The 13679-nt window shown below is 33.7% G+C and overlaps 1 protein-coding gene across 1 annotated transcript; it reads right to left on the bottom strand.

Annotated features, from left to right (window-relative positions):
- Positions 1 to 5602: 5602 nt before the first annotated feature.
- Positions 5603 to 8278, bottom strand: LOC120069178 (aldehyde dehydrogenase family 3 member F1). The gene is made up of 10 exons (XM_039020852.1): positions 7973 to 8278; positions 7795 to 7863; positions 7619 to 7715; positions 7199 to 7405; positions 6991 to 7115; positions 6804 to 6908; positions 6545 to 6717; positions 6376 to 6466; positions 6141 to 6290; positions 5603 to 6060 (listed from the first exon to the last, which is right to left on the bottom strand). The coding sequence occupies exons 1-10, from the start codon at positions 8150 to 8152 to the stop codon at positions 5824 to 5826; spliced, it is 1434 nt and encodes a 477-aa protein (XP_038876780.1). The 5' UTR covers positions 8153 to 8278; the 3' UTR covers positions 5603 to 5823.
- Positions 8279 to 13679: the final 5401 nt, after the last annotated feature.

Here is a 13679-nt window from a genome sequence, read left to right as displayed (position 1 = left end):
TTTTAGACCTAAAATAGACAAAAAAGAAAGGGATCGACCAAATTCTAACTTGTAAAACTATAGGAACCAAATTTAGCTTTTCTCCGGATCATAGCAATCAATTTTGTAACATAACTTAAGATTTAACAATTAAATTTAAATATTTTTTAAAGTCAAAATAGAACAATAAAATTTGTGGAGCTTGCATTGCATTTATGAAATCTCTATCCACCCCAACTACCTACCTGTCCTCTCTCTGTTCAACGTTGGGATAATTCTCATCATTAAAAAAAAAAAAAAAAAAAAAATACCCGGAAATCATAGAAGTTCAGATTGGATTTCATTTTAGCCTTTAAATTTTAAATTTATTTTATTTCTTTGACATTAACTTTTCTATAATCATTCAATGGGATTGGGCGACATTCATCTTCTAGAAGTTGAGGTGATTTTAGAGGGCTTAAGAGCGTCAATCAAGACTTGGATGGGTCCAACCTTTCGGTCGAGATTTGAGTTTGATTCGCTAGAAGTTATCAACCATATCAATTAGGTGAACTCTTTCTTATCTGATATCATGAGTTTTTGGAAAGGAAATTATTTTTGTAGATAAGTCTATTAATGCTTCGAGTTTTTGTCATATTTTCGGGAGTCGAACAAAGCAACTCATACTTTTGCAGTTTTGACATCCTCTCAGAGATTTTCTTCATTATCGAAAGAACTTTTTTAGGTAATATTCTCCTATCATTCTTGATGAGGGGATTAAATTGTAATTTCTCTCTCTGATTAATTTTAGCCTAAAAACAAGAATCTAAAATACATTTGAAAATCTAATAACTTACTACACTAAGGAGATCTACTAGAGAGAGAACCAATTATAGAACAATCCGTGTTCTTGTCAGTGGTACTTGGCATACCTATCTCTAATTATGAATGATGTGTTGGTGGTGGATTAAAGTGGATTTATTTTTTGTTGATTATTTTGATGAATAGTGGTGGTTTCCTAAAGTTTTTTTTTTTTTTTTTTTTTAAAAAAACTTAGTTCTTTTATTGTCAAAATTGAGGATGTTCAGTTGATCATTTTGATAAAAGTCCACCAATGTGATTAAATTAAATGGAAAAAGTTAAAGACCGATTGAAGGAGTTGGGTCTTTTGCCACTGCAAGTTTCGCCTATCAAGACTTTCGGTCAATAACCCATTGGAGTTGACGTCGAACGAAGGTATCGGTCAATTACCGATAAAGTCTTGCCAGCGGTTCTTGGTTTTAATTATCAGTTTTTTTGATTCTTTAATTCTTAACGGATGACTTTATGAATCCGGTTTTAAATTTGATTGATAATGGAAAAGTTAATATTGTCGTTGTTTATTTTTTTTTAACTGAAAATGTTATGTTAATACTTATTTGATGAATATGAGTTTCTTAAACTCAATTGTGATTGATAATTTTGGAAATCGGTGGTTTTTTTAATGTTAAAAAAAATGGTTGAATTTAATGAATTTATTTTTTAATAGTTGTGTAATATTGAGTTTGTCAACGATTTGGATTAATTGTTGATTGAATTTCTTGCCTGCATTTCTAAGTTTTTTTTTATTAATAATTTGGTAAAATTCTTGAAAAGGGTTATTAGTTCTTGATTGATAAGTTTGTAAATTTAAATCTAAAATTTGATTGTTAATTTTAGTGATATTCACATGTTTATGTTGTTGTTTGTATTATGTGTATGCAATTATTAAGTGAATTTTGGTATAGACTATTTAGTATTCTTCCTCCTTTATTTCTTGTACAATAATGTTATTATACTATTGTGTCTTATATTTTAGATTGGATTGATCAAAATAATATATTACCAAAGTACCCTATGTTGTGCATATTCATTAATTTATGCTAATGATTATCAGCCCTAAAGAAGATAATTATTTGTCCAAATTGTGGGTATGCATGTGATAATGAGTATGTGACAATTATAAGGATTGCTCATGTGATAAATAGTCAGTTCAAAGAAAGGCTATTTTTTATAGAGTTTTTTGTCAATACTTTGATTACTACGTTGAGAGTACCATTTACAGTTGGTGTCTTTACCCAAAGGTTAGACATCAATGTTGTGCTAGGTATCTTGTCAAAGGGGCTCACCATATATGTAAAATTATTATTTTTTTCATGTTTTATTTTATGACACATTGTATTCATTGTGAGCATATGCTTTATTCAGTTTGTCTTGCTCATATATTTTAGATCTAATACATATAGACATTTGTAGTCCATTCCCTACAGCTTCTTCGAATGGACAACAATATTTTATTACGTTCATAGACGATTATTTAAGAAATGGGTACCTATATTTAATTCATGAGAACTCTCAATCTTTGGACATTTTCAAGTCTTTCAAAGTTGCAGTTGAACTTCAACTTGGAATAAAAATTAAGGCTGTCAAATCTGATCGTGGTGGTGAATACTATCGTAGATATGATGGATCAGGTGAACAACATCCAGGACTTTTTGTCAAATACCTAGAGAAATGTGGAATTGTCCCACAATACACTATGCGGGACAAACCCAACATGAATGGTGTGGTGGAAAAACAAAATAGAACAATTAAGAATATGATAATAAGTATGATTAGTCATTCTTCTTTACTAGAATCTCTCTGGGGTGAGGCACTAAAGATTGCAACATATATCCTTAATAGGGTACATAGTAAAGCAATAATGAAAATCCCTTCCAAACCGTTGACAGGAAAGAAGCCTCGTATTAGGCATCTTCACACCTGGGGTTGTCTAGTTGAGGCTAGGCCTTACAAGCCTAATGAAAGAAAATTAGACTAAATAACTATTAGCTGCTATTTTGTTGGGTATTTTGAGTGCTCTCGGGGTTTCAAGTTTTATGATCCCACTTTTAGATCATTGTTTGAGATGGAAAATGCTAGATTCCTTAAGGATGTTGAGTTTGGGAGGGAAGATAACATAAGTAAAGTTGTCTTTGAAGATGAGTTAGCTTCTTTTCCTCATGTGGTTATAAATGATGTTCAGGCTCTAATTCTTGATTTCACTATTGAACTAATTATAGAACAAGACAACATTGAAAGTCCTCATTATTGAACCTGAAGTTCAAACTCAACAACCTCAAGAAGTGCCACTAAGGAGATCTACTAAAGAAGGAATAAGTACAATTCTAGATGATTATATTGTGTTTCTTCAAGAACATCGGGATGATGTAGGCGTAATGGAAGATGATCCAATCAACTTCCAACAAGCTCTACAAAGTTCTAACTCTCAAAAGTGGATAAATGCTATGGAAGATGAAATAAAATCCATGATAGACAATGACGTTTGGGAACTTGTTGAATTTCCATTAAGAGTGAAACCCATAGGTTGTAAATGGATGTTTAAAACCAAAAAGGATTCAATGGCAATATCGAAAGATATAAAGCTCGTCTTATTGCAAATAATTTTACTCAAAAGGAAGACATTGATTATAAAGAGACTTTCTCTCCAGTTTCATCGAAAGACTCTTTTAGGATAATCACGATACTAATAGCTCACTTTGATTTAGAGTTACACCAGATGGATGTAAAAACTGCGTTTCTCAATGGGAACATTGATTAGATGAGTTATATGGTGCAACCAGAAACTGTGTTTGGTAATCCAAAGTCTATGATGTGTAAACTGAAGAAATCTACGGTCTCAAGCAAGCCTCTCGTCAATGGTATCAAAAATTCCATGAAGTGATAACCTCCTTTGGTTTTGAAGTGAATATATTGAAAGATTGTGTATATCACAAGTTTAGTGGGAGTAAATCAATCTTTTAGTGTCATATGCCGATGACATACTCATAGCAAGTAATGATATAAGTTTATTGCATGACACTAAGAGATTTCTCAAAAAGAATTTTGAGATGAAGGATCTTGTTGATACTTCTTTTGTATTAGGAATTAAAATACTGCGAGATCATTCTCAAGGTATTTTGAGATTGTCACAAAAGAACAACATTGAAAATATTTTAAGTAGATTTGGCGTGAAAGATTGTGCAACAGAAGATATCCCTGTCGCTAAAGATGATAAATTTCATTTAGGACAATGCCCCAAGATTGTACTCGAGATTAAGGAGATGCAAAAGATTCCTTATGCATCGACTGTTGGAAGTCCAATGTATGCTTAAGTATGTACACATCCAGATATTGAATTCATAGTTGGAGTGTTAGGTAGATATTTGAGCAACCCGAAGATGGATCATTGAAAAGCAGCCAAACGGGTTATGAGGTATTTATAGAGAACACAAGATTATATGCTCACTTATTGGAGATCAAAAATTTTAGGGATCATTGAGTATTCTGATTCTGATTATGCAGCATGCCAAGACACTTTGCGATCCACTTCAGGCTATATCTTCCTGTTGGCTGAAGGATCTGTATCTTGGAAAAATGTTAAACAAACACTTATGGCTTCTTCTACCATGATTGCAGAGTTTATAGCATGTTATGAGGCATCCAATCATGGAATATGGTTACAAAACTTTTTCACTAGGCTGCGGATAGTGGTTGACATAGAAAGACCACTAGAATTATTTTGTGACAATAAATCGGTAGTATTATACTTCAACAACAACAGAAGCAATACAAAGTCAAAGCATGTAGACATGAAGTTTCTGGTTGTTAAAAAAAGAATTCAAAATGGTCAAATTTCGATAGAACATATAGGAACAAATTCTATGGTGGTAGATCCATTGACAAAAGGTTTACCACTTAAATTTTTTCATGAGTATGTTGCTCACATGGGTGTCACTCAGTATTCTAATTCCATAGTTTAGTGGGAATTCTTTTTTTTATTAAGGATGTTCTTTGACCTTAATTTGTTTATTTTCTATATAGAATAAAGTTGATGGTTTAAGTTTTATTATCTGAACTTGTTTATCATGCATGCGGTTTTGCAAATACGGCTAAGCATAAAGTTTTAAGAATGATCTCACTAAGGAACTTAGACCAATTGAAAACAGGCATGATCTAGATCACTTTGTAGGTAGTTTCCATGCTATCCATCCATACTTGATCTATGTCATTGATTGTATTGGAATTGGTGATCAAGGAAGGTTTAGCTACGAGGGTAGTGACAAAAGTCACCTTGATTATATGCTAATACAAGTGATGAACCACATTAAACTTAAGGGGAATTTTATTATTGAAATAACCTGTTTATGCATGTTTATGTTTATGTGATTTAATTATATGAGGTACACAGACATAGCCCAAATGGGAGATTATTAGACATATTTAAATAATAATATGTTTAATTAAAGTATGAGGTATGTATGTGGATTAATAATTTATCACATTGGGTTATTAGATTGGGCCATATTATGTGATCTAATTAATTAGGGTCCTAGATTCCTAACTGAGTATGAACTAAATGATAGAAACTCATTTCTAGTTAATTAGAGTTTAATGGGAACCAAAATTGAAATTTATAAAGAGAGCTTAGAGCTATGGTTCCCAGCAATCTTTCTTGAATCCCATCTAGAGAAGATCCCATTTAGGGTATTTGGAGTTCTGGTTGAGGACAATAGCCACTTTAGAGGCATTATCAATTCGGAGTCAATTTGGAGTCATTATCAATTCGTCAATGGAATCCGGTACGTATATATTCTTAACAATTTTACATGAATGATCTTAGGATTTATCTATTCAATATAGATATAAAGTAATTATGTTAGCACAACCAACCAACATTGTTTGTCCATTACATGATAAAAAGTTTCGGAGGAGATAACAGTTGCGATACATGTAATAAAGATTTGGAAAGCAGTTTACTTATCTCAAAGATCAGTTAGCTATCCGATTACTGAAGTGCCATAATTTCTACTTCTTTAACCCCAGAAGGAGCAGTGCCAGCCCGAAATAGTCGAACCGATACGCCAATCTAATGAACTTGAGCTTGAAATCGTTCCATGGTGGATATCGTGGCTCGAGTTCTATCAAAAAGCTTCTCTGCATCACTGCTTTTTCATGGCTGAATGCATCGAATGAATACTTGCCATGGTAACTCCCAAAACCGCTCTGACCGACACCACCGAATGGCAGCGAATCACACACAAACTGCAAGAGAAAATGTATCTCATTTCTTTCAGCTTAGTGCAAAGCTTCCTTTGAGAGAGTAAGTGGTAGAACAACAATACCTGAACCATAGTATCATTGAATGTGACACTTCCCGATGACGTTTCGGATAAAATCCGTTTCTTGAGAGTTTGATCTCCCGTAAAGGCGTAAAGAGCGAGAGGTTTCGGTCTTGCATTGATGAACTCAATGCTTTCTTCAATTTTGTTCAACTGTTTCAAGAACATTAATGATCAGAGAATTTATGGTTCTGTGAAATTATGTGAAATTATTGAAAGGTTATACATTAATTCTTACTGTGATTATCGGTAACAGGGGACCGAAGATTTCTTCGTTCATGATATCAGCATCGATTGGAGGATTCAACAATATTGTTGGCTCAATGAAGCTACAAAGATCAATGCAAAGCATTCAATAGAACAGTCAGCAGAAAAAAAAGTAGTCTTTATTGGATAGCTTAGCTTACAGTTTTTCTTTGTCAATAGAGCCACCATGGACGATGGAAGCAGCAACCTTAGGGTCCTTGAGAAAATTGCTTAGTCTTTCTACATTTTTCTCATTAACAATTCGGGCTATGCTCGTTGAGTTTTTCGTGTTTTCACTGTAAAACTTCTTGAGTATTCGCTTTAATGACTCTATCTGAAAGAGGAAGATCACAAAGATCAGCTAGAAAATCAGTATGCATGCAGCAAACAAGAATAAAGTTATTAGAGTGAAGTTTTTACCAATTCTGAAGCAAACCTATCCTCCACAAGCACATAATCTATCCCTATGCACGCCTGCCCGTTACATGGCCCCCATTTTCCTCCAACGATTCTCTTGGCCGCTACCTATGAATTCAAGGTGAAAAACAATTACAAACGAACTTTGATCCATTAACGACATTACGTTTCAGCCACCAAATTAAACAACCTTCATATTGGAATGGACAGAGGAGTAATCAAAGATTGCAGGGCATTTTCCCCCAAGCTCTAAAGTAACAGGAGTTAGATGTTTTGCAGCTGCAGACATCACAATCCTAGCTACCCTGGGACTCCCTGAACAGATCACTCGTTGCAATCGAATCTTAGAACACAAACATACTGAACGATCTTCCTTCTTAAACAAGCTAAGTTCATACCAGTGAAGAAGATCTTATCCCACTTGTACTGTAGAAGTTGTTCACTAACATCAGCTCCACCCTCCACAACCTTGATGGCTTTATTGTCAAGGTAAAGAGGGAGTGTTGCAGCAAGAAAAGAGGAGAAAACCGGAGCATATTCCGGAAGTTTTATAACCGCTGTGTTGCCAGCCGATATCGCTCCAATTAACGGATCCAATGACAAAGCTGGAAAGCCAAGTAGAAGAAACATCAGAATTCTTCAATTTTGAATGGAAAAGTCAGCGACCAAGGTTGTCATGTTCTACTTTAATCTAAAGCCCCCACCACTTAAAACTTGTAAAATAGTTTCGTATAACTTTGATCTCAAAATCTCTAAAAACAGATGATGGGTCCATTTTGGTTAAAAAATTACTTGAGCTAAAGAAGGAATATACTCACAAAGGGGGAAATTCCAAGATGAAATTATGAGGACCAGACCAAATGGCTCAGACAAAACTTCTCCCTTTGCTGGAAAGAACAGTAATGGCACATATTTCTACCTCACAACAAAACAAACATATAAGAGAGAAGAAAAAGAAGAAGAAAAAAAGCAGAAGAAAAAGAAGAAAAGCAACCTTTTTAGGGGCCATCCATTTATGTAAAGAACGAATAGCATTGTTTGCAGATTTCAGAACAATTCCAACCTTAGAAGCACCAACAAAATTAGACCCTCTTTCCATACAAAGGAATCAATCATAAAACCAATATTTATGGCTATAATTTTCAAAATGGTGTAATAGATTAAAAAATCACCTCATCTCTAAAAATTTCCACTGGATGCTTCCCAAGATCTTGATAAAGGGCTTCAAAAATGGTGTTTTCTTTGTCATGGACGAACTGAATCAGTGAACTCAGCTGGTTTTTCCTCCATTCCAAACTCCTTGTTCTTCCATTTCTGAAGCTTTCCCTCAGCAGTTCCAAATTGGCTTCCATTTGCCAAACCCCACAAGCTCTGTCAAGAAGTTGTTTTGATCTGACTATTTTGGTGTGGGGTTTATTTTTCTTTCTTTTGCATTTTAGATCTTTTGTAAGATTTTGGAGTTATGCCTTTACTTACGCAAGTGGAGAAATCTTCAGATTTTATGCAAAATGGTTGGGCATTGAATTTAATGTTTCATGTCCTTTGCTCCTTCCATGAAAGCCACGTTCAACTATTAATCCATGATTATGATGCTAAAACCGTTTTACTTAGGTTTCCATTTTAAACTTTTAATTTTGTAAAAATAAGATAAGAAAATAAATGTTAAATTCCAATTTTAGTTTCTTGTATTTAGGAACTTGTTGAATTTTAGTTCATTAACTTTTAAATTTCTAATTTTTGTTCTTTTACTTTCAATTAAATAGTTATATATTTTATTGCAGAAAGATTGTTATTATATTAAACAAATTTTAGTAAAAATTAATTAACTCCAAAGGTCTAATCTACATTACATTGTTGTACTAAAAAAATAAAAGTTCCAATCTACATCCATGTAACATTATTAATTGATAAAAAATAATTGCATTTATGGTACTAGAGATGGGCTTGAAATAATGGACCATCTACTCTCGTGTTCAGGTTATTGATCATATGTTAGAAGTTGGATGAGAGATGTCAATTAGGTGCATTTCACCTACTATTTCGATATCAAGACCCCAAAAATCAAGACATTGGGAGTTTGTTGAGGGGGAAGGGGAGTTTGTATTTTATACCAGAGTGTAATCCTAGGTGTATTATGAACTCTTGTTCACAAGAGATTGTCATTTATTTGTATGGGTGAGAGTGACCTGTTCTTTGATTCGATAAGCCTATCATTTTGGGGACAAGACCGAGTAGGGAGCTGGGAACATAATAATACAAGACGGATTTCATTTCTTCCCGACTTTTGGGTAAGTAGATGAGTGTTCCCTTAAATCGGTCTCTAGGACTTGAACAAAGGGCCCTCTCGTTGGCCAAGAGGGGTTTATGTTTAATGGTTGGACCATAAATAGGTTGTTCATTAGATGAGCATTGATACTTAAGGATACAGAGGTAACCCAAGGGTAAAACGATAATTTTACCTAGTTGGTATTATGAACACTCGTGAAGGACTAACTTGTTGTTATCGGTCTATATCTGTGGAAAAAAAAATATATCTGCAGTGAGAAGAGTGCAGTTGTGGGTCTTTGATGGAGTGTATCCACAGTTAATGAATATTGATTAATTTGGTTAATGAGTTTAGCAAATTAACCTCATTGTTGGAACTTTTGATCTATAGGTCCACCAAGTCCCCTTGTTAGCTCATTAAAGGATATTAATCAGGAATGATTTGAATTGTTCAAATCAATTGAGAAAATTGTAGATTAATGTGATTAATATATAATTAATTATAGATGTGATGTATAATTCAAATTATGTTAGAGAGAAATATTTGTATGAGATTCAGATATGCAATTCATGTGAATTAGATTCATGAATAATTAATTAATTATAATATTAGAGAGGTGGAAGCATATAAACATGTGATGTTCATATATTAATTAATTAACTATATATTAAATTTGATTTAATATATGGTTATTGAATTAATGTGCCAATTAATTAAATAAGGGGTTATTTAATTAATTGATATCAAGGGTGAAAAAGGAAATTCTTGGAGAAGAGGGAAATTCTTCTCTATATAAATTCATCCTATTAGACCATTTAGGGCAAACATTAATTTGTCCAAAAATATACCCTAACATCCAAAATAATTCCTCTTTATACTCTTTCTACAATCTGTCGACCTCTTCCTCTTCTAAGTGTTGGAGACCACTCATCCAACTCTTGGAATCCTAGAGAATAACAAGGTTATTCTTGTGGTAGTGACAGTGATTGTCGAGAAGACGTTTCTCTGAAGAATAAGAGAAATTTCGAGAAGTTTGGGAATCTACGAATAAGAACCGTTCATCCCTTTTGTTTCTCCTTTATAATGCATGCTTATTACGATTTTTATCCCCTTCTATTTTGTTTTAGTTTGCTATATTTTGTTTCTTTAAAATTGAATTTCGAAATGCAAGGTGATAGCTGGTAGAAATACAAGCTATTTTTGCCCTTTACATAGAATTATGAGGGCTAACAAGCAGAATATGCGTTGATAATAATTAAAATTCATGTGAAAAGTGAGTTTGCGTCGATCAACACTGAAAATCTCTGCTAACCCTATATTATGCGTTATTCTGCGTCAAAATGCCTATTTTTGTAGCTATCGCAGGAATTGATCGCATACATTGATCCCAGACCATCGCAAAGTTGATCACATACGTTGATCTTCATGAAGACCAGTTCGCCACATGGAATGTCGCAGCTGCAGAGTGATAACCGCGATAGAAGGTTAATCGCAAAGCGGGTGGAAATGCATTAATACTTCAGGAGAAACAAGCATGAACGCATTCCTTGGGAGTATCAAAAGGATAAGATGATGTTGACATTTCACCTACCGCGTCAGAAGTGGCAGTTCAGAGCGAGACCACCAATGTTATTGATGTGTGAGGTCTACAAATAGAGCCTTATAGGCTAAATTCAAGGGACCCAAGCTTCTGCCTTAAGGCAGATCCTTGTGGTCACAGATGAGAGCATGAGCAAGATTTTCTTTGAGGATTCTTCACCTCTACAGCCCATTCTGAGTGACGACAGGTGTTTCGCCGAAGATAGAGCTCGAAAGAGACTACTCCACCGCCTATCCATGGCACCACCGGCAGCCTTGACGTACATTTGATGGAAGCAAGAGATTGCCTACATCTAGCCCTCCATCTTTCTTCTTATCTTTGTATTTTATTACATTTTGACTAAAGACATTAATACATTTTGTAGCCAATGCATTTCTTTAGTTCCTTCAACACCTTCTTCGTCATCATCTTCTTCTTTATCATCTTTTACTTTCATTGCAAAGAATTAAGTGTAGATTGCAAGAGTTATCGCATACTCAATCATGCGGCATAGAGATATGACGCATGTAGCAACCCACCGAGAGGTGTACGTTGTGCGAGTATAACAAGTCAATCCTCTTTGCTTAGTGTGAGGCTATTGCAATGCTTGTCTATGAGCTAAGTAGCTATAACCATTGCCCGAGAGGGTAAGTAGTGGAACTCACTAAGCAAAGTAAGCAATGTTCCTAGAGATAGAAATAATCTTATGCTTAACACAACCATGCATTATAGAGACATAAGCATGAGGCTGACCACCGAGAGGTGTGCAATACGTTAGTATGGCGAGCTGGGATTACTCTTACGACCAAGCTTAATGTCGCGATGAATTTATCCCCTCCACAATTCTATTTCTTCATATTATTACGTGTTAACAGTTGCCGAATCTCTACCAATTCTCATAGTTAAACTTCCATTGCTTAATTTGTTTAGTTAGGAGTAGGAGTAGCGCATAATTCTTTAACCTTTGTCTTTCTGCTTTTATTCATCGCCTCAAACGCATTATTTCACAAACATTATTGAGTTACAAGTCCCTGTGTTCGACCTCGGATCACTCCGAGAAACTTGCATTCTCGTTATATTTGTTGAGAAGGCGAGAAAACCTGTGACAGGAATGCATGGTCATAGCATACATGCTTAAACACATATTGTGTATTTTTTAAGTCCAATGCATGACCATCAATGAATGGAGATCAACGCATAACATAAGATGCACACATATTTATTTTCCTCTCATTTCCCACATACACAAGGCATTCTCACGCTTCTGCTCGGAATTTGATCCCTACAATTAGTATTAGAGCAAGGTTTCTTGCATTTTCGTTCTTCACATTTTTTAAACAAAAATTAGTTTAGAAAGGTGGGTTTTAAGTTGAATTTTGAATGTGAGAGGATGTTTACATTTTTTGGCACTTAGTTTTACGTTTTAATTCAACTAAAATGTAAGGGCCCATTGTTTTTTTGGGCATTTAAGTTTTGCTATCAAGTTTATAAGTCCATGTCGATCGAAGAGCAAAAGTTTGTGAAGAGATCGGTGAAAAAAGGAGGTTTTCGATCCAAGTTTGAAGCAAAACATAGAAAAAGAGAAGTTTCTAGATTGCAGCATTGCGATGTTGCTATTGAAGCATTGTGATGATGGGAGGGTTGCGAGATGGACAATATCTGTAGCATTGCAACACTTACCTCGAACGTCGTAACTCTCTGAAGTTCACAGGCACGTGCAAGGAGTCTCACGATCGTGAATTCGAGCCTCCTCTCCGGTGTTTGTAGTAGATTCTCTTATTTTGTGTAATTTTATCTATTTTTATTAATTGAATTATATAAATTAGTTATATTGATTTAATTAATTATTTAGGGTACCAAAATTTGGTCCAACATTTTCTATTTAATTGATTATGCATTTGATGTATGTATAAATTAATTGATGAATTTATATTACATGATGTATGTCATATAGATTTAAAATCTCACCTTAAAATAAATATTTTCATCCATCATATTTAATATAAGTGTTATATTATTTATAATTGCATGATTTTATGAGCATGTCCATATATCATAATTTAAGTGTTATCATAATTTAAGCGTTATCTCTAGGATTCTAATAGAGGGATAGGTGTCCAACTATTTGGAGATGGAGAGGAGAAAAGATTTTGGAGAGTAGAGAGGATTCTCTTTGTAGCTTAGGAAAAATTTTGCACAATAACACTTCTGTGTTGTGTATTGTCTCCCTGAAAAAATAGGGAGGTCTTTATAGAGAGAAGAGTCAAACTCTTTTCCTAATCATTTTCCTATTTTCCTTTTCCACAACTAATTAATTAAATAACACTTATGTAATTTTAGCTTAATTAATTAATTAACACTATTTAATTAATTAACAAAATTAAATAAGGGTTGTTTTCAAATATAGAAAAATGAACCATTTACAAAATATAGCAAAATTTTAGAATTATCGATGATAAACACTGATAGAATTCTATTAGTGTCCAACAGTGATAGAAGTCTATTAATGTCTATCAGCGTCTATTATCGATAGTTCTAAAATTTTGTTATATTTTGTAAATATTTTCAACAATTTTACCATTTAAAATAATTTTCCATTAAATAACACTTATTTAATTTAATTTGCACATTAATTAAATAACTATTTCTACATTAAATCTAATTTAATGTGCGTATATATTTAATACATTGGGAATGTCCTAGAACTCACAATTAAATTTTGTGTTAGGCATTCTATTTATCAATAAAATATTATTGAGTATTTTATTCAATAAAGTTATTGATTTTGCATTCTATTATGAAAATCCAATGAACATATCCATGACTATAGTATGAATACTTTAATTTTATGTGGTGACATAAACAGGATCAAGTTAATAGTATATAGCCTAAATGGTCTATAAGTATATGGATGAAATTCGGTATTTTATCCTGGTAACACTATTGGATGCAGCCCATTTTGTATAGGTAATACAAATGATGTGATCCACACATCATTCATGTAGAGACATGTGAGTGGGGGCATCCTATGCAA

Source organism: Benincasa hispida, unplaced genomic scaffold (genome assembly GCF_009727055.1).
Source record: "Benincasa hispida cultivar B227 unplaced genomic scaffold, ASM972705v1 Contig281, whole genome shotgun sequence".
Taxonomy (NCBI): Eukaryota; Viridiplantae; Streptophyta; class Magnoliopsida; order Cucurbitales; family Cucurbitaceae; genus Benincasa; species Benincasa hispida.
Note: the sequence above shows the minus strand (reverse complement) of the source record. Positions and strands in the feature narration are given on the sequence as shown.

Coding starts and splice junctions, on each gene's coding strand:
- LOC120069178 (XM_039020852.1), bottom strand. CDS start 8,152: ATGGAAGCCAATTTGGAACTGCTGAGGGAAAGCTTCAGAAATGGAAGA. Junction 7,864..7,972: donor TGGAAATTTTTAGAGATGAG/GTGATTTTTTAA, acceptor GGTGCTTCTAAG/GTTGGAATTGTTCTGAAATC. Junction 6,061..6,140: donor TCAATGATACTATGGTTCAG/GTATTGTTGTTC, acceptor TTTCTCTTGCAG/TTTGTGTGTGATTCGCTGCC.